Source organism: Mauremys reevesii, linkage group 25 (assembly GCF_016161935.1).
Source record: "Mauremys reevesii isolate NIE-2019 linkage group 25, ASM1616193v1, whole genome shotgun sequence".
NCBI lineage: Eukaryota > Metazoa > Chordata > Testudines > Geoemydidae > Mauremys > Mauremys reevesii.
Genome location: NC_052647.1, coordinates 15,173,276 through 15,192,406, shown reverse-complemented (window position 1 = coordinate 15,192,406; position 19,131 = coordinate 15,173,276). Strand labels below are relative to the sequence as shown.

Here is a 19,131-nt window from a genome sequence, read left to right as displayed (position 1 = left end):
GCTAGAGGAGATTCTCCTCTGGCAGGAGTGGCAGAGGCCAGGAAGCTCGGAATCCTCTCCTGCTGTCTCACCGTAGTCCCGGGTGCCCGTCCTGAGCCAGGCAGCCCCAGGAGCCCGCCGGAGCACAGCCCAGTTTGGGAGCACAGGGGTCTGGGCTAGGCTCGGTTCTGCTCCAACCCCGAGCGGCGGGATGGAAATGCCCCCAGAGCTCAGGTGGGAAGCCAGCTGGGGGGGCTGGGCGCTCTGAGCAATGGGGGTGTCAGGGCCCCAGGCACTGGGAGGGCGCCCCCTGCCCTGGCCCTTGCCCGGCTCCATGGTAGTGGAAGCCGATGCGGTGAGTGCGCCACAGACTGCGGGGGAAGGCCGGGATGACGGTTTCCATGAGCCGAGCGCTGCCCAAATCCCTCCCAGCTCCCTGCTGAGAAAATGACCTTCTAAATCCAGCTCCGGCCGGTGCCAGAACCTCAGCTGCCCTCGGCCCCCAAACCCAGCACGAGCCGGCTGAACTCCGGGGGGGATGGGCCGCACCCCCCGCAAACCCTGCTCCCCTGTAAATCACTCGCCCAGCTCCCCTGGGCCCTGCCCCTGGCCCTGGGTCTGAGCCCCCCCCCACGGCTCCATGGGTGCTCCAGGGCTGCAGCACCCACAGAGAAAAATGAGTGGGTGCTTAGCACCGCTGGCAGCCAAGCTCCCCCCCAGCACCTCTCATCCGCCGGCGGCCCCGCCAATCTACCCCTGCGCCCCCCTCCGGCTGCAAACAGCTGTTTTGCAGCATGTAGGAAGGGGGAGGAGGCAGGAGGGGGCAGGACGGGGCGGGGGCTTGGGGAAGGGGTGGAGTGGGGATGGGGTGGGGCCTGGGATGGGGCAGGGGGTTGAACACCCCCAGGATAGGAGGGAAAGTTGGCACCTATGCCCCACGGCACTGTCCCCAGAAGCCCCGTGCCCCGTGGGGGGGGGGTGTGCACATGGGTGTGTTCCCACACATCCCTCTGTGCGTGTGTGCGCTGCACCTGCACCTGCACCGGGCCGTCTGTCCCCACACTGAGCACGGGCCTGCCACGCAGGTGTGCATGGGGTGTGTGAGTGTGTTTGGGACCTGTGAACACACACAGTGGCATTTAGGTGCTGGCACAATCCGTGCGTCTGGATTGTGTGTGTGTGCACACATATCTGTGGTGCTGAGTGTGTGTGTCAGTACGGGTGTGTGTGTGACGCACACAGTGTGGTGCTGCCTGCAGGGAACACACAATACACCAGCTGTGAGAGGGGCTGACTCCGGCTCGGCTGGTCTTTCGCTGCCAGCCGGGTGGGCCCGCGGACTCTCCCTGACCTTTGACCCCAGCCATGGCCAGGGCGGTGGGGGCGAGCGGGCGGCGGTGCCCACAGGTGGGCTGGGCGAGCTGCCCAGGGCCCCGGCCACGCAGCCTCTGACTGTGCCGGGTGACACAGGAGCCACCCGCTCCCGCCGGCAGACCTGCAATTAGGACAGATCCCGGCTTGACCACAAGCCCCAAATTCCCAGCGGGGGCCTCTCGTCTGGGATGCCCGGGGCAGCGCAACGTCACTGGAGCGTTTCCACTGCTACCCCTGCTGCGGCTGGGAAAACTCCCCCTTCCCTGGGGGGCGGCTGGGAGACCTCAGCCAGGGCAAGAGGGGGCGCCCGGCACCCCCGAACCCCCTTGGTCCTGTTGGCTTGTCCAGCCTGGTATCACCCCCTCACACACACTGGGCCCACCCCATGCCCGGGGGGGCTGGGAGGAGTCCCCTGCATGCCTGGCATAGGGTGAGCGCTCGGGTACCCGAGTGTCAGGGCCCCAGCCCATTGGGCCCAACCCAGGGACCTGGTGTCTGGCACACCGGGAGCAGGCGGGCAGGGCAGGGCAGGGCAGGGGGAAAGGAGCGTTACATGGGATTTGGGGGGGCAGCGGAACGGGGCAGCTCTCCTCCCCCCAGGGGGGTGGGTCCTGCACCCTTAGCCCAGTGCTGACTTTCCAAACACACTGAAATCCACGTGGCCCCTCGGGTAACTGACCTGCCGCCCTCTTCCCTACCCGCCCCACTCCCCCCCCAGCAGCGCTCCTGCCCTGCACCCGCAGCGCCCGCTGCTGGCACCATGCTTTGCCCGCTGCTCTCCGGCCCAGCTGAGTGTGACTCTGGGCCTCTGTGCAGGAGAGACACCAGCGCAGCGAGCGCCGCAGCCAGCACTGGGCGCGGGGCGGGGGGGGGAGTGCCATGAGGTGTTGTGTCTGTGGTGAGACAGTCGGGGGGATCCAGATGTGAACCCGCCGCGCGCCGGAGGGAGCGCCTGAGTCACGGCAAGCGGCCGGCCCCCGCCCACCCCATTCCTGTAACGCCCAGGGCTGGCCGGGCAATCTGCTTCCAATTTGTCTGGCCTGGCGCATCCCTGCAGGGCAGACAGGCAGCGAGAAACCTGCCCTCACCTGATGGGCGGCTGGGGGGGGGGGGCGGGGGGCAGAGGATGCTCAGAAAGGCGACGAGTTTGGCCAGGTCTCAGCTGCCTTCCAGCGGCTGGGGATGAGCACGACCCCCCACCCCTCCCATCCACGGGCCCTCCCCCACCCTGGAGCTGCGTGAGCTGTTTTCTGTCCCGAATGGCTCCTTCCCGGCACGGCCCAGCCGCAATCTGGCCCTGATTGGAGGAAGGGCGCGATGTCGCTGCTGCCGCATCAGCTGGCTGGTCGCCGATCGCCAGCTGGGGCGCAGGGGGTCACCAGGTGCAGGCATTTGCGTGTGTGTGAATTTGTTGGTGTGTGTGCACGTGTATGCGCGTGTGCAACGCCGTGTGTTCACGTGTGTGTCATGTGTGTTTGTGTGGTCGTGTGTGCGGTTGGGTGCAGACGGGACCCCGTTGTGTGCTGTGTCCTTTGCTCTGTCTGTGGTCCCGTGTGCCCCCTGGGGGCCCCTCCTCCCCCCCCCCCACTGGCCACACTGGGGGGGGCCAGGGGGGCAGGGCTGGCTTCGGCTGGCTGCCCGGCGCCCGGCAGGGGCTCCCTCGCGGCGCGGCGGCACGCCCGGGGCCCCGACTCACCACAGCCGGGAACAGCTGCTCACTCAACCACAGCCACCCTCTCAGGCCTGGCTCCCGGCCACGGGGCCTCGGGCACACGGCCTGGAGCCAGCGGGGGCCAGCGCAGCAGGGCCCGGCCCCTGGGCGAGGGGGCTGGGGGAGGAGCCAGCTTGTCTCCTGCCGGGCCAAGCAGGAGTGTGGGGCAAGGCGGCAGCTGGGGCCCAGATACCAGGGTTGTGGGCACATTGCAGACCAACCGACGGAGCCCTTGTGCAACTCGCATGTCTGACAACCCTTGGGGGGAGCGACGGGGCTCCATGTGCCTGATCTGTATCCAGGCAGGTTGGGGGCGCAGAGCTGTGGGGGTGGGGGCTGGGCTGGGGGCGCAGAGCTGCAGGCGGGGGCTGGGCTGGGCAGGCGGCAGGCGGGGCTGGGCTGGGCTGGGCAGGCGGCAGGTGGGGCTGGGCTGGGCAGGCGGCAGGCGGGGGCTGGGCTGGGCTGGGCTGGGCAGGCGGCAGGCGGGGGCTGGGCTGGGCTGGGCAGGCTGCAGGCGGGGCTGGGCTGGGCAGGCGGGCTGGGCAGGCAGGCTGGGCTGGCTGGGCTGGGCAGGTGGCAGGCGGGGCTGGGCTGGGCAGGCTGGGCTGGGCTGGGCAGGTGGCAGGCGGGGGCTGGGCAGGCGGCAGGCGGGGGCTGGGCTGGGCAGGTGGCAGGCGGGGGCTGGGCTGGGCTGGGCTGGGCAGGCGGCAGGCGGGGCTGGGCTGGGCTGGGCAGACTGCAGGCGGGGGCTGGCTGGGCTGGGCAGGCTGCAGGCTGGGGGCTGGGCTGGGCTGGGCAGGCTGCAGGCGGGGCTGGGCTGGGCTGGGCAGGCGGCAGGTGGGGGCTGGGCTGGGCTGGGCTGGGCAGGTGGCAGGCGGGGCTGGGCTGGGCTGGGCAGGCTGCAGGCGGGGCTGGGCTGGGGCAGAGCTGCAGGCGGGGGCTGGGCTGGGGGCGCAGAGCTGCAGGCGGGGGCTGGGCTGGGCTGGGCAGGTGGCAGGCGGGGGCTGGGCTGGGCTGGGCAGCATGAAGGCTGCAGGTGAACTGCAGGGATGCCTGACTCAGGGCCTGTCCCCTCCGGGACGGGACCCAGATGACCTGCAGCTGGGTGCCCGTAGCTCCCTGCCCCACTCAGAAGCGTCTCTCTCACTTGTGAGCTGTGGGGTGGGCCTGGGGCTGGGCTCGGCCGGCAGGCAGGGGAAGGTGGCCTGATCCGGGCCCCAGGCTGTCCCCACGGGGGCTGCACCCAGGCTGGCAGCTCCCAGCTTGCGGGGTGGGGGAGAGCTGATGGCTCTAGCTCAGGGTGGGGATAATTGGGGGGGGGGCTGCCTAGTGGGGACCCCCCAGGCTCAGCACCATGCAGGCCAGCCCAGGAGGGAGGCGGGTTGCTGGCTGGAGTGGGGAAGGCAGCAGGGCTGGGGGGGTGGTCAGGGTGCATGTAGATGAGCGAGGCCTGACGCTCCCCTGCCCCCACACTTCCACTGCCACCAGCATGGCAGCTGCACTGGGGCCAGGGCGGGAGCCGGCCTGCGGTGCAGCTCCCAAGGCGGCCACACGATGTCGCTGTGCAGTAGGCCAACCCCGAGAGGCCTGGCCTGGCCTGGCCTGGCCTGGCCTGGGGGGGACGGAGGGGTGTGGGGGGGCTGCATGGGAACCTCGTGGGGGCGAATTCTCACCACTTGCAAGGTGCTTGCAGGAGGCGGGGGGGGGGGGCGGGAGAACAGCCCCCCGGCCCCGAAGGGGTCAGATTGCTGCAGGATTGGCTCTGACCCCTCCGCTGCCCCCCGCCACCTGCCCTGTATCTGTGGGGTTCCCCAGGCCCTGCTGGCGGGAGCTGGGGGACTCACGGGGAACACATGGGTAAACCGGCCCCCAGCCCCCCAGTACTCCAGAGCCAGCTGCACCCCAGTGCAGGAGTGGCCTGGGGTCCTGCGCCTCCATCCGCACCCCGCATGGCCCAGGTGCTCCCGGGGTTTACTCCCGGCCAGGCCCTGGCACTGAGCTGGCAGAACCAGCCCCGCGTCTTTGCCTCCTGGCAGGCGCAGGGCCTTGTGGGGAGTCCCATGGTCCTCTGCGGTGCGGCCCCTCGGCTCAGCGAGGGGGGGGCCCAGCCTTGCGGCCTGAATGCGGCATTGTTCAGCGGGGCTGGAGTCACAGATAATTACCTCAATTAGTTACAATGGAAGAGTAATAAATACAGGCTTAGTGGCTCCTACCCACTGTGGTTTCTCAGATTAATCCAGCCCCGCCGACCAGACCTGAAAAGCATGATGGACAATTCATTAAACTCCCCAAATGCCACACAACCGTCCCATGAAGGTTTGTATTAGACCCCTGGGGCTCTCAGCTTTGTCCCTAATTGTTTCTCTCGGGCCTTGGTCACCTACCAGCCAGTAGGTGATGGGCTGCCTCCCCAGCAGAGGCCGGCGTGCCCGCGGATTAGGGGCGATCCTTGCCTCGGTTGCTGGGGCGCCTTAGCCCGTCGGGACAGGAATGCTCCCGCGGAGGGGGGAAGCGGAGAGGCGGGCCCGACAAGGTGGGGTATTCGCGGGACACAAAACCGGAGGCACAAGGAGTTAATTAGAAGCCAGGCAAGGGGCTGGTCGGGCCACAATGACGGGGCTGCGAGCGGAGACGGCTAAATTACTTCCGAGGATTAATATGAACCGGGCTGAGCTAAAGCTGACGTTGAGTAATCGGCGCAGGGGAGCGGCTCCCACGTTCCCACAACAGCCCCCTCCCCTGCACCAGGATGTGGCTGGGGGCACATGAACTAAACACCACATCTGGACTCCCCTCCCCCGCCGTGGTATGAATGGCCCCGATCCTGATGGTCTCCTGAGCACCCGCTGGAGTCCAGGAGGGGGGACTCCCTGGCTTGAACCCCTTTGGTAACAGGCGCAATCTGGTTGTGGAGCTGGGGGGAGTCTGTGCCGATGTAGCTGCAGAGGTGGGAACCCTGCCGTCCTCCCCCAGAGAGAGAGGCTGGGCGGGTGCCAGCCACTCCTGTCGCTTCCCCTACTGCTGAGAGGCAGCCACCTCTGGGACGGAACGCGGCAGCTGTTAGCTACAGAGCGGTGCCATGTCTGGCTGGGGCAGGACGGGACGGAGAGGCTGGTGCCCACTCGGATGGGGCGGGACCAGGGGGGACTTCAGCCAGGACGCTGGGGTGGGGGAAGCCACAGGCTGGTCCCATGTGGCAGGGTGCCCCACAGCAAGGCACTGGCACTGTACCGACCCCCACCCAAGCCCAGCCAGCCTGAGGCCAGCGCAGGCTGCCGGCGAGCCAAGGGTGACGTCTCCTCTTGTCACTCCGCTGTGCACTTCACCCAGCTCCCCCGAGCCTTTCCCGGGGCAGGGCCGCTGGGCTCTGTCTGCTCGCAGCAATGGCATCCCGAGGCCCTGCGTGGGCTGCGGCCTCCATCCTCCCCCCCAGCTAACCCGCCCCCCTCGCTCTCTCGCTCTGCAGGCTGGATGAGAGCCCCCCCCCACCCCCCCGCAGATGGGCAGCGCGAGGCCTGGGCGACGCTTCCGGCCCAGCTTTTCCAGTGCTCGGACCCCACCGCTGGACCCCAGTTGCTGTTCACAGGGAAGGTGTGACACGGGTGAGTGTGAGTGTGCGTGTGACACTAGCGCACACGATTTAATGCACTGAAAAGCTGGTGTTTCCTTCAGCGCTCAGCTACCAACCCCCCCTCCGCACACACCAAAAACCCTTCTCAAAAGTACAGCCAGTGGCGAAGGGCTCCAGATGTTTCCCAGCTGCCCAGCTGTGATGGGCTTTCCACTGGGCTGGGGGGGCAGGGCGTGCATTTCCCAGCTCAGGCCCAGACCAGCGCAGGGGGAGGGGGCGGGGAGCTATATTTAAAGCCACCCAGTGTATTTATAAAAGCCCAGATAATTTGCACCCTGCAGCCCAGTTGTGTGTGTGTGTGAGTCTATCTCAGGGGGGCTTTGGCTGCTGAAGGTGTGATATGGCTCAGCAAGCCCTGGAAAAACTGAGTAACAGAGGTGACTTATAACAATGTCATTATCTATATTCTTAACTCGCCACCGCAGGCAAACAGGGTTATTTTCATGCCCGGTGCATGGCAGAATTTAGCAGAGCGATAGCTCCCAGCAGACAACGGTGATGCTGCAGGAGGGTTATTTCGGGATGTGTTTCTTTCCAGTCTTTTTTTTTTTTTTTTCCCCCTGTGCATTTCTTGATTTTACCGCACCAGGGAGTGTTTTTCACCTTGGCAAGAGAAAGGGACAATCTTTTTGTCTTCCTCTTTCTTTCTAAGCATCAACTTTTCCGCTAGCGCCACGAGAAGGTATTTCTGGAAATGCCCCCAGCGTTTGCCACTGTCCCACTCAATGTGCAGCTTCTTCGGCTCATTGCCTGTGTCCCGCGTGGGGGCGGGGGGGAACCCCAAGCAACTACAGAGCTCTGACGGTGGACAGGCCCCATGATTGCAGCTCCTGGGACCTCCTGCCATTGCCTCCAGCAGCTCCTGGGACCTCCTGCCATTGCCCCCAGGCCTCCAGCATGCTGCAGCCAGGCTAGTGACTGTGTCTGGCTAACGCATCGTCCAGACCCTCCGCTCTGCAGCCGGAGCCGTGGAGACACGGCGAATCCACGTCCCTTCCGGTGGGTCAGCACCCGAGGTGGGAAAAGGCCGGGCCTTTGTTCCTGCTGGCTGGCGTTTGTCTGGTTTAACTGCCAGCCATGGGGCCTTGTTCTGCCCCAGCCCAGCCCCTCTGGGGAACCCCTCCGGCTGCACTAGGTGTTGGATCAGGTGCCAGGAGCTCAGCACCCACCGCCCTGGGCCTTTCTAGGAATCAGCCCACAGGGAGTTGGGCACCTCAGTGTTCCTGGAGCTCTGGGCCAACAGGACATTTTGGGGGTGATGTTGGAACAGGGCTTGGGGGTGAACCTGCCAACCGGGTGCTTGGCAGTTCAGTTCGCAGGCGGCGCCACCCCACTCCTTCTCCGCCTGTTTCTGCACGAGGCCCCACGACAAAAGCCCGATGGGTGAATTCAGGCCTGGGGAAAGGTGCCAGGCTGAGGGCCCAGCTCAGACCCCGTGGAGCAGGGGAATCGCTGTGTCCCGCCTCAGGGGATCGGGCTCAGCGCGAGCTGGGCCGGGAGCAGGAGCGGACAGTGCTGGCCAATGTAATTCTCTGCCTTGTCATTGTTCGCCTCCAGAGGTCATTAATGACCCCTTGGCGCTAAGGGGAACCAGCCCCACACCCCAAGCAAATGCCAGAGGCCAGAGGCCCCGTTGTGGCCGAGTGCTTGGATGTCATGGCGATGGGCCCAGGAGACCAGCTGAGAGATGGACACACCCGTGGGAGCCAGCCGAGGTCACTCGATCAGGGTGAACTGCAAACAGACAAACCCCAAACGCTGGTGGAGCTGCCAATCCTTAGATTTCCCAGCCAGCTTCTGTGGTACCTCACTGGTCACTCAGAAGCCCAAACAATGCAGTTCCCTTAAAGTGCCCAGCCTCAGGCCTCCCTCCAGACGCACATGTCAGATATGATGATGATTCCTGAAAATCTTCTCTCATCATATAAAAGAAAAGGGTCTTCCAGTCCCAAAGGATCAGTCACACACCCAGGTCCAATTATAACTTAGATCTTACCCAAAATACACGCAATGGCCAATTCTTGTTAACTAAACTGAAATTTATTAAAAAAGAAAAGAGAGAGAGAGTTGGTTAAAAGATCAATCTACAGACAGACTTGAATTCAATTCTTGAGGTTCAGATACATGGCAGAGATGAGCTTGTAGTTGCCAAAAGTCCTTTCAGAAATGGTCCATAGGTTATAGTCCAATGTCCATATTCAGGGTGACTCCAGTCAGTGACTGGGGATCTCAATCCTTGTGGCTTAAGGTTTCCCCCTCTTGAAACCCAAAGCGGATCTGAGATGAAGCAGGATCGTGTCCCAGGGTTTTTATACATTTCCAGCAGCCTCTTGGCCTGAGAAAACAATCGGCTTAACCTTTCTTCTCCCAACCATCCTGGCAATTAGCCCAGGGGAATTTACCCATTAACAGTTCAGATCCAGGTTACCACAACCTTCAAAGAGACAGAGAGACAATGATACGATTTCACTTACTTATCTTCCTAAATGTTAATATTCCTTTGTTGATCTTTGAATCAAAGCTATAGGAATAGACAAGACTTGTTTGCTGACATCCCAAGCCCTGAGCAAACACCTCCCCTTCTACCTCTAACAATGCCGGCTGCATTTCAAAGCTCTGCTCATTTACATATTTTCCTAACAAGTCCTTAAGGGTCACCCATGGGTTAGGTCAGTCTATGAGTTAATTAACTCTTTCTGGCCCTGTCACCTTTCAATGAGATATTAGATCACACTCATAATGTCACAACCTTAGATCAGGGGGTCTCAAACTGGGGATCGGGACCCCTCAGGGGGTCACGAGGGGGGGTTGCGAGCTGGCAGCCTCCACCCCAAACCCTGCTTCACCTCCAGCATTTAGAATGGGGTTAAATATATAAACAAATGCTTTTAATTTATAAGGGTGGGGGGGTCACACTCCGAGGCTTGCTGTGTGAAAGGGGTCATCCATACAAAAGTCTGAGAACCACTGTCTGAGATGGACAGATTAGATTAGCCAAGCGGCTCCTGGCCCTTTCAGCTGGACGCAATATTCTAGAATTCCAAACTATTGTGCATCTTTCCTGTGTGGCTGTTAACCAGCTACCAGACTCCACTCCAGAGGTGGCTGCATTCAGTGGTAGGCATGGTGATTCCTGTGTGCAGCACGTCAGGAGGAACTGGGTGAGTCCTGGCCTCTTCCACATCCCTTTCCGCAGTGCTCCTCAGCTGGGCGGTGTGACATGGCACTGGGGCCTTAGCCGGCATTGCACACCGAGCGGTTGGAGCCGGTGTGGGGCCTTAGCCGGCATTGCACGCCGGGCGGTGGAAGCCGGTGCGGGGCCTTAGCCGGCATTGCACGCCGGGCGGTGGGAGCCGGTGCGGGGCCTTAGCCGGCATTGCACGCCGGGCGGTGGGAGCCGGTGCGGGGCCTTAGCCGGCATTGCACGCCGGGCGGTGGGAGCCGGTGCGGGGCCTTAGCCGGCATTGCACGCCGGGCGGTGGAAGCCGGTGCGGGGCCTTAGCCGGCGTTGCAGGCCGGGCGCTGGGAGCCGGGAGCCGGTGCGGGCCTTAGCCGGCGTTGCACGCCGGGCGGTGGAGCCGGCAGCTGGCCTTAGCCGGCATTGCACGCCGGGCGGTGGGAGCCGGTGCGGGGCCTTAGCCGGCGTTGCACGCCGGGCGGTGGGAGCCGGTGCGGGGCCTTAGCCGGCGTTGCACGCCGGGCGCTGGGAGCCGGTGTGGGGCCTTAGCCGGCGTTGCACGCCGGGCGCTGGGAGCCGGTGCGGGCCTTAGCCGGCGTTGCAGGCCGGGCGCTGGGAGCCGGTGCGGGGCCTTAGCCGGCGTAGCACGCCGGGCGGTGGGAGCCGGTGCGGGGCCTTAGCCGGTGTAGCACGCCGGGCGGTGGGAGCCGGTGCGGGGCCTTAGCCGGCGTAGCACGCCGGGCGGTGGGAGCCGGTGCGGGGCCTTAGCCGGCGTTGCACGCCGGGCGGTGGGAGCCGGTGCGGGGCCTTAGCCGGCGTTGCACGCCGGGCGGTGGGAGCCGGTGTAGCACGCCGGGCGGTGGGTGCCGGTGTAGCACGCCGGGCGGTGGGAGCCGGTGTGGGGCCTTAGCCGGCGTAGCACGCCGGGCGGTGGGTGCCGGCAGCTGGGCCTCCCTGTTTAACCTCAAGGGGTACGTCTCTGGCTCACCCCGGACCACGCCCAAACATGAAAGCCGGGCAGTTCCCCAGCTCGTCACCTGCTTCCACTTAGCGCCGGCTCTGGCGGGAGGCCGGTTCCTTCTGTAGCTGATCCCGCCCGGCGCAGGGAGGGGACTTGGGATTTTCTTTCTCCTCCTCAGAAGCGAGCTGTGGGTTTGAGGCTCCCGGCTCCCAACACACTCGCTGAAGATCCTGAAACCCCAAACCAGGTGGGGAGCAGCGTGTGCCAGGACGGGGGCAGGGGAATTGCTGCCCTGGGGCCTGGCTGCTTTGCCTTCCAAGCGGCCCTGCAGAGCTCCTGGGCTCACGGTGCAGCCAGGTCCCAGACCAGCTGCCAGGATGGGAGCGGGGCCACACGTCCCAGGAGCTGGGGTCTCTGGGGTCCGCACAGTGGAGTGTTAGAGGAGCACTGGGGCACGGAAAATGCAGCTACCTCTGGGGTGGAGTGTGGCAGCTGGTTCATAGCCAGGCAGCAAACCTCCTGGTGTTAGCTACTGACGTACAGTTAATACGCATGTTCCAACAAGACTTGTGAGGATCCCTGTGGGCAGCGGGCAGCTCAAACCGCAATAAGACCCAGCGAGGGGAACTGACCATTGGACCCAGCTGTCATGGGCTTGGGCTGGATTCTCCGGCAGGAGCTTTGGGCGGCACAGGAGGCACTGGGGGAGGGTCCCCAGCTGGGTTATACACATGTCCGGACAGCATGATCCTAATGGTCCCCTCCACCCCTAAGATCTCGGAGTCCCTCACGCCCTGCACCTGGTGTCATCACTGACACTAGTGCGACGGGCGTGGAAAGTGCTGCCAGCTCAGTGTGGCAGTGTCTCCCGCACCCTTTGCACTGGTGTTAATGACAACACGGCTTGCCCAGCACTGGACAGGGACGAGGTGCCGCATTGCTCCAACCCCCCCCCCCCCCAAAAAAGTAAACTCTGTTGGCTTGATAAAAATAGATCCTTTATTTGTCTCTAGCTCGCTATGACTGAGATCTGTAACAAAGCATCGTTCTTTTAATTAGAAACAAAAAGGCCGGGGGGGGGGATCTTTGTCAAAGGCAGAGGAGAGGGATCGTCTAGGAGACCCAGCGGTTGGCAAGGCCGGGCCGGCACTAAGGGGTATAAAACCATTCACAATAAATATTTTATTTACAAAACAAAACTGGCGATTCCGACCACTTCTTCAGTGCACGTTACGTACCAAATTCCCACCCTTGGTTCGACCGCGCGCGCCAGACCGGCCAACTGACCGCCCAGCGTTTTCTCCCCTGTTCCCGGCACCGTGCTCCGAGTCCACGAAGCTAACGAGCGGCATTTGGTGAGTGCTGTGAACAGTCGTCCGAGGGGCAGTCGCGGGCGCCGGGCGCTTTCCCAGCTGCCTTTGACCTGGCCACCCCGGCAGCAGGGGGAGGCTGGGAGCATCGGACGGATGAATCCTGCCCGGGGCGGGGGGTGACTGAGCAGCGTGGAGGTGGGGCTGGGGCTCCCAGGCTGGGGCTCAGCACAGAGGCCAGCGCTGGGCTGTGGAGACCCACCCCCAGGACATGGGGCAGGGATCCAGGCTGCCGATCCAGCCCTTTTCGCCCAAATGCGCCCAGGGATAAGACCCTGCGGAGTGACAGGGAGGGGACTGCCACGGCCCTTCGGGTCACCACTGGGTGATCTCTGACGCCCCTGCAGGTGTCCTGGCCTGGAAGAGTTTGGAGGGGTCTGGAGAGGACGGCCTCTCCCCTCATGTCTGCCAGGCCCTCACCTTTCTCTGGGGCCGGGTCTGCCACTGAGAGCGGCAGCTCCGGGGTCACGGGGCTGCAGAATCCGGCTTGCAGCAGCTGCTCGGATGCGGTGCCCTTGCTAGGCGGGATAGGGGTGGGGCCCTGATTTTGATCCCCCCCCCCTCCGTCCCCCTCCTCCCACCTGGCCCCAGCTCACAAGCACTCGTGCAACACTTGTGTGTTGGTGCAGTTCAAGCAGCTGACGTGGCAGCACCAGTGGAAGGTGCAGTTGCAGCGCTCGGTGACGCGCTGGGTCCGCGTGCGGTATCCCCGCCCGCAGCAAAGCAGCTCGCAGCCGTCCAGGGCGGGGGAGGAGCTGTTGCAGAAACGCCCGGCCGTGCCCGGCGTGCCCGTCTTGCCGCTGTAGGTGCAGAAGTTGGGCGACTTCTCGAAGTAGACGAGGTCGTGGGGGGAGGGCGGCTTGTGGGCCGGGTTCTCGGGCTCCAGGTGGGGCCCCTCCACGCGCGAGGCCCGGTTGCTGCCCTTGTTGCCGTAGATGACGCGGGAGGCGCCGTCGAACCGGTCCTTGAGGAAGTCGCCCACTGTGCGGAAGGTGGGCAGCCGCATCCAGCAGGTCTTGACGGTGCAGGAGCCCGACATGCCGTGGCACTTGCACTCCTGCCGCATCTCCGAGAAGACCGTCTGCAAGAGAGGCCCGGCCCGGTTAGCGCTGCGAGCTTCCCCAGAGCAGTGCCCCGGTGCTGGGAGCGGCCTTGTAGCGGTGCCCAGTGGGACCCCAGCGCGGCGAGCGCTCCCACGGCGGTGCCCACCTCGGCCTCCGTTACACATGGGCCCTCCCTGTTAACGCACGTTAGGCAGCGTCTAGCAGGTCGCGGGAGTTGCTCTGGGCAGAGCCGTTCCACCGGGATCGCTCTGCAGCCGCCGGCTCGGCCACGCTCCGCCCACCCCCACGCTGGAAACCCGAGGCAGCCCGCGGAGGCTCCCAGGGCTCCTTTTCAGTGGGGTTTTACTGCAATTAGAGGAACTGGCATCAGTTCCTCCCACATGTGCTGGATGCCGGCAGGGCCACGCGCAGCAGCATGCCTGGACGAGGAGCCCGAGCTTCGCCCGTCAGAGCTGGCGTGTCCTGGCTCTGCCCCAACCCTGCTCCACCCATTGCGCCTCCACCCTCCCTTCCCCGGGCTCCCTCCTCCCTCTGATCGGTCCCGTGCCCCCCTCCCCGAGCTGGGAGTTCACTGGGGGGAGGAGGGCAGGACGGGTCCCTCCAGGTCTCTCTGTCCCCTTTGGATGCTGCACAGGGAGCTTCTGTCCTCTGCACACCCCCTGCCCACGTCCCTCTGCTCAGAGGCTGCAGCAACCCCGGGCCCTCTGCTGATGCCCCCAGGAAGAGAAGTCGCAGGTCAGGAACCTGCCCCGCCCCCCAGGGTATCCTGTAGCTGCCCTCTGAATGCTGGAGCCCGTCAGCTTCCTGTCTGCAAAGCAGAGACCACATGGGCTGGAAAAGAGCCCCAGAGATGATGCTCCTCCCACAGCGCACACGTGCACAGACACGCACGCACATGCATGCTCACACATGGACAAGCACACACACGCATGTACACGCATGCACAGACACACGTGGACATGCACACACACGCACAGGCACAGACATGCACACACAGTCTCCCCACCCCATGCGTGCACACCCCCACGTGCCCGTACACCCACTCGTGCACACTCACCATCCGTCCCGCCTCGTTGTTGTGCAGGTTCATCAGGAAGCGCAGGTCCCGCCCCTTCTCGTTGGAATCCACAAACTCGCGCCCGAAGACCCGGCCGAAGTCGACGTTGTCGCTGCAGCCCCCCCAGTGCCAGTCAGGGCCCCCCGGGCCGCGGCGCCGATAGTCACACGTGCAGGACTCGATGGAGCCCTCGGAGCAGGACCGGGCCACGGAGTGAGTGACGCCGGCGCTGGTGATGGCGAAGATGAACGCCGTCTCCCGACAGCCTGGGGGCAGGGAACCAAGGCATTCAGGGCACCGGCACCCCAGGGCGCGGTCCCGGCTCGCTGGCACTGCAGCTGGCAGTGAGCCAGGCAGGAGCTGCGGGGCACCTGCTGCAGCCATCAGCCCCATCAGCCCCAGCCCCAGCTGGCAGGGCACTGAAGACACTGGCCACCCATGCAGCAGTGGCAGCCTGGCTTGGGGGGTGGGGGAGCCGAGAGGACAGGGGCTCACTCCAGAGGCGGGCGGGGGGGTCGGGGGGCTGGGCCAGGCCAGGCCTGAGTCACTTTGTCTCCCAGCAGTACGGTGGGGCTGGCTCGCCCTGGGTCCGTCCAGCGCAGGTAACACACCTGGTACCAGCTCGGGGAAGCTCCCTGGCTCCCTCTAGCGGGGAAGGGGGAAATGACAGGTGTGTTCCCACCTGCGGCCAGGTTCGTTTGCATACTGAGCTCCCTGGCTCCCCCTAGCGGGGAAGGGGGAAATGACAGGTGTGTTCCCACCTGCGGCCAGGTTCGTTTGCATACTGAGCTCCCTGGCTCCCCCTAGCGGTGGTGAGGGGGAAGTGAGGGGGGTTCCTCTGCCCGCCAGGTGGAAGGGGCAGGTGGCAGGAGGTTGCAGCTCCTGCTGTGGATCCCCAGGAAGGGGGCTTGGGGCGAGGCGCGGTTCCCTGTGCAGGTGAGGAGGGGGCGATTCCCAGCTTGTCTTTGGGGGAGGGGCTGCAGCCAACATGGGGGATTGCAGCAGGGAGCTGGGTGGGGAGGAGCTGCTGGGGGAGGGGCAGGATAGACAGGGCAGGGGAGCTTGCTGGGGAGACCCAGCATTTGGGGAGCACCTGACTGGCCGAGCTGGGTATGGCAGAGGGCTGTGCCTGAAAGGCAGGGGCCAGGGGAGGCGGCTCGCAGGGCGGGATTTCTGCCTTAGAAAGGAGCCCAACCACCACCCCCCGCCCAGGGTCACCGGCCCTTTCACCCTGGCAGAGGTGAGGCCAGCTCTGCCCTTTGGTGGGGGTACGACCGAGTTCCCCCACGCGCCACAGAGGGGCAGCAGCGTTATCGTGGGTGTTACAGCCCAGCTGGGACCGGGCCCGTCGCGCCAGGTGCTGCACAGACCCCGGCCAGCTCAGGGAGCTCCCAGTCTAGGCGAGAGGCGGGAGGGGGAACAGTGGTGCAGAGCGGGAAGGTGGCAGAGCCGAGATGGATCCCAGGAGTCCAGGGGCCCAGTTCGACTAGGCCACAGGGCCATAGTTTGGAAAGTGTTTTGTAAAACGCTGACCGAGGCGGCACGGGGCTGAGGCTGGCACCCCCCGAGCAGAGGAGTCGCTCTGCTGGCTGGCCAGGGGCTGCTCGGGGCGTGTGGGCCTGAGCCCTCGCTGCCAGCCCAGGGAAATGCCCACGGAATCCTGGAGCCAGGGGGGGAATCCCCTGGGCAGGCCTGGCAGGGGAGCTCGTCCAATCAGGGGAGGAGAGGTGACATCACGTCACTTATCCAGCCAATTGTGTGACACACGGGGATGGGGGGGGCACTGCATGGCGGGGCATGTGACCCACGAGGCATGGCACGCAGGGGGAGGGGCCCTCAGCACGTGGCAGGAGGGGGCCACGTGGCACACGGAGCCCCTTCCTGGCTGTGCCAGGGCCTGGCACCTGCTCTGCCTCCATTTCCCCCTTGCCTTGGCCCCCTGCCCCCGCCAGGAGCCCCCTGCCGCCTCACCCCGGTTGACGATCTTGCCGAAGATGTGGGGCCCCTGGGTGGTGGGGCAGTTCCAGCGGCGGTTGCGGAACTGCCACTTGCACTCCTTGATGGCGCTCTGCAGGCCGCTGCTGATGCTGTGCAGGACACCGGGGTTCTGGCGGATCAGCTTCCGCTGCTTGCGGCTCAGCAGCTGCAGGCTGGGGTCCAGCACCAGGTGCACGTTCTTGGAGTCCGTCAGCAGGTTGGTGGAAGAGGCCACGTTGATGATGCCCCTGCGGACAGCGGGGGCAGGGGATAAGGCACCACGGCACAAGCCCGACCGAACGGCAGTGATCAGCGCGGCCCTCTCTGCCCCCCCCCTCCCCGGCCAGAGCAACACTCAGACCAAAGGGAGTCCCAGCCCCTGCTCTGACCACTTAACCTCACTCCCCTCCCAGCGCTGGGGATGGAACCCAGGAGTCCTGGCTCCCAGCCCCTGCTCTGACCACTTAATCTCACTCCCCTCCCAGATCCAAGGGGTAGAACACCTGCCCTAGCCAGGACATTCAGCCAGTTTGTGGGTGAGGGAAAGGCTCAGACCTGGCAGCAGAGGGGGCTCCAGGTGTGGGCAGAGCCCTGCGTTCCCAGCTCCGAGATGCCAGGGCGCAGGGTGCCAGCTCCCGGCAGCTCTAAGTCCCGACCGGCTGTGCTCTGGAGCGGCCTGTTCCACACAGAGCGGCCAAGTGCTGCAACCCCCAACCCCAGCCCTAAATCAGCCTGACAGGCCCGGACTAGGTAGCAATTAAAAGGAGAGGAGAGAGAAGCCTCCCCCAGAGCCGGCCGGGGAGGGGAAGGAGCTGCCACTGCCCCCCAGCAACAGCAGGGATGGGAGTTCCCAGCGGGGCATCCGCTGGTGTGTGTGTGGGGGGATAGAACAGAGTCTAATGCACCCACCCGCCCGTCTAGCCCCACGCATCCCGCGCTGCAGCTAGCGATCACAGCCCGCGCTGGCACTACGCTGGCACACAGACACACAACAGACAAACACACACCTGTGGCCCATATGATATGGCATAACTGTGGGTCTGTGTCTCTTAGCTACTGCATAGCGATAGATACCTGCTGCTGTGTGTGTGTGTGTGTGTGTGTACACACGTAGCGTGAAATGTCCGGGCAGGGCTTGCAGCTGTGTCGCTCACACTAATCTCACCGGTGAATATGATGGGAAGCAGGACTCGCGCCCACACCAAGGTGTGGTGTGCATTCGGAGAGCTGCGGGGAGGCGTGTGTCTACACAGTGCCTCTGTTTGTAGGTGTCAATACGGCGAGCGTGTGTAGCCAGACTATTGGTGTGACTGTCTAGTATGGGCTTAGCGCCTGTTGCACCGGCACTGACTGGACACACGGAATGAAAAGACAGTTCCTGCTCCATACGGTCTCTGTAGAATTAGCCCAAGACGTTGTGTGCATCATCCTATGCCTGTCTATATACAGCACCATCCACAGCTGGGCTGGGGCTGACTGGATCGCTAGCGGGGTGTCTGTGGGGAAGTTACAGCATGTTCCCTCAGCAACTCCCCCCCAGCCCAGCCCAGCCCAGCCCATGATGGATAGAGGAGCACAGAGAAGGGAAAACAAATCTGGTTGGAAATATAAAAATCTGCCTACAGGAAAAAGAAAAAAGACCCGAGGGGCCAGGCGTGCTGGGGTTTTATGAAACACCCTGGGTCCAAGCCCCTTGGAAGGTGCCTTTTCTCATCAGCACAGAGTATCATTATTCTTTCATCCTTAGAAGCAAACACCTGAGTTCTTGACATTTCTCCCCAGACATCTCCAGATGCTGTGGAGAGCAGCTGCGTTCCCTCCTGCCCTGCGAGCAGACCCCTCTCTGCACTTGTCTGCTGGATTTCTCTCTCCCTCCACAGCTGCTCTAGTCGCAAAAGGAGAATGAACAGGATGGATATAAAGGCAAAAGCAGAGACTTACCACCATCTCCCACTGTTATTCACCGCCAGAGTGTTGGAAAGAGACGAAAATGCCAAAACCCACAATGTCTTAAACCCTAAAATTAATGCCACAGGTCTCATTGTTTTGGCTGCAGGGCAGTGGCTCGTACAAAACTTCCCGAGAGTAGTTTGTCTGGACACAAAAAATTATAGATCTAGAAAGTCTTGTTGCACGGAGAATCCTACAACAAATTCTTTGGCTTAATCGTTTCTATCTCGATAACTATATCCACATCCACACGGAGCACAAGAAAGATGGGGTGTCTGTGGATATGGCTGTATAGAAATCTATAGATATATAAATATATAGATATATGTATAGAAACTCAAACCCTAAAAATAGAATCTAAATAAAAACTCGTGTCACAGTTGAGTCTGCAGTAGTGTTGGCATCCTCCGAAATCTGAAAATGCTGGAGGAAAGGCTCCAATCTTCTGGTTTCTGGCAGCCTCTTAGAGATGATTCCCCCAGAGAGGAATTAAACCACTAGGGGAAAAAGTTTGATGGTCTACGGCTGCTGTTGAGTGCTTAGCATCCTCCAGCCATCTCCAGTGCCTCGGGGAGCCCCTTCCTTCTTATAGAGGCAGCGAGGTGGGTCTCTGTGGAACGGTTCATCTGTGTAGGATCCAGGCTGTGTTCTCATGCTAACAATGGGAAGTGGAAGAGACGCATCACTTCTTATGGGGCAGCCCGCGCCAGGGCTATCTGGCCATCTGACTGTCCATCACTCGGGTTGAGATTAATTCTGTCAAGTGTCCGGGCTCTGTAAATCCATCGGTTCCTCCAAAATCCTTCTCTGCATGGGAGCAAATCCAGATGAGGGGGATGAATGTTAGTGTCTGTCACTCACACGCCCCCCTCACCCCAC

General features: G+C 63.4%; 1 protein-coding gene across 1 annotated transcript; it reads right to left on the bottom strand.

The window, feature by feature from the left end:
* Positions 1-12,796: 12,796 nt before the first annotated feature.
* On the bottom strand, positions 12,797-18,344 carry WNT1 (Wnt family member 1). Its single transcript, XM_039514384.1, has 4 exons — positions 18,244-18,344; positions 16,297-16,550; positions 14,326-14,591; positions 12,797-13,285 (listed from the first exon to the last, which is right to left on the bottom strand). Exons 1-4 carry the CDS (start codon positions 18,342-18,344, stop codon positions 12,797-12,799), a joined length of 1,110 nt encoding a protein of 369 aa, XP_039370318.1.
* Between the last annotated feature and the right edge of the window lie 787 nt (positions 18,345-19,131).

Coding starts and splice junctions, on each gene's coding strand:
- WNT1 (XM_039514384.1), bottom strand. CDS start 18,344: ATGAGACCTGTGGCATTAATTTTAGGGTTTAAGACATTGTGGGTTTTG. Junction 16,551..18,243: donor AATAACAGTGGGAGATGGTG/GTAAGTCTCTGC, acceptor CGCTGTCCGCAG/GGGCATCATCAACGTGGCCT. Junction 14,592..16,296: donor CGGCAAGATCGTCAACCGGG/GTGAGGCGGCAG, acceptor CCCTGCCCCCAG/GCTGTCGGGAGACGGCGTTC.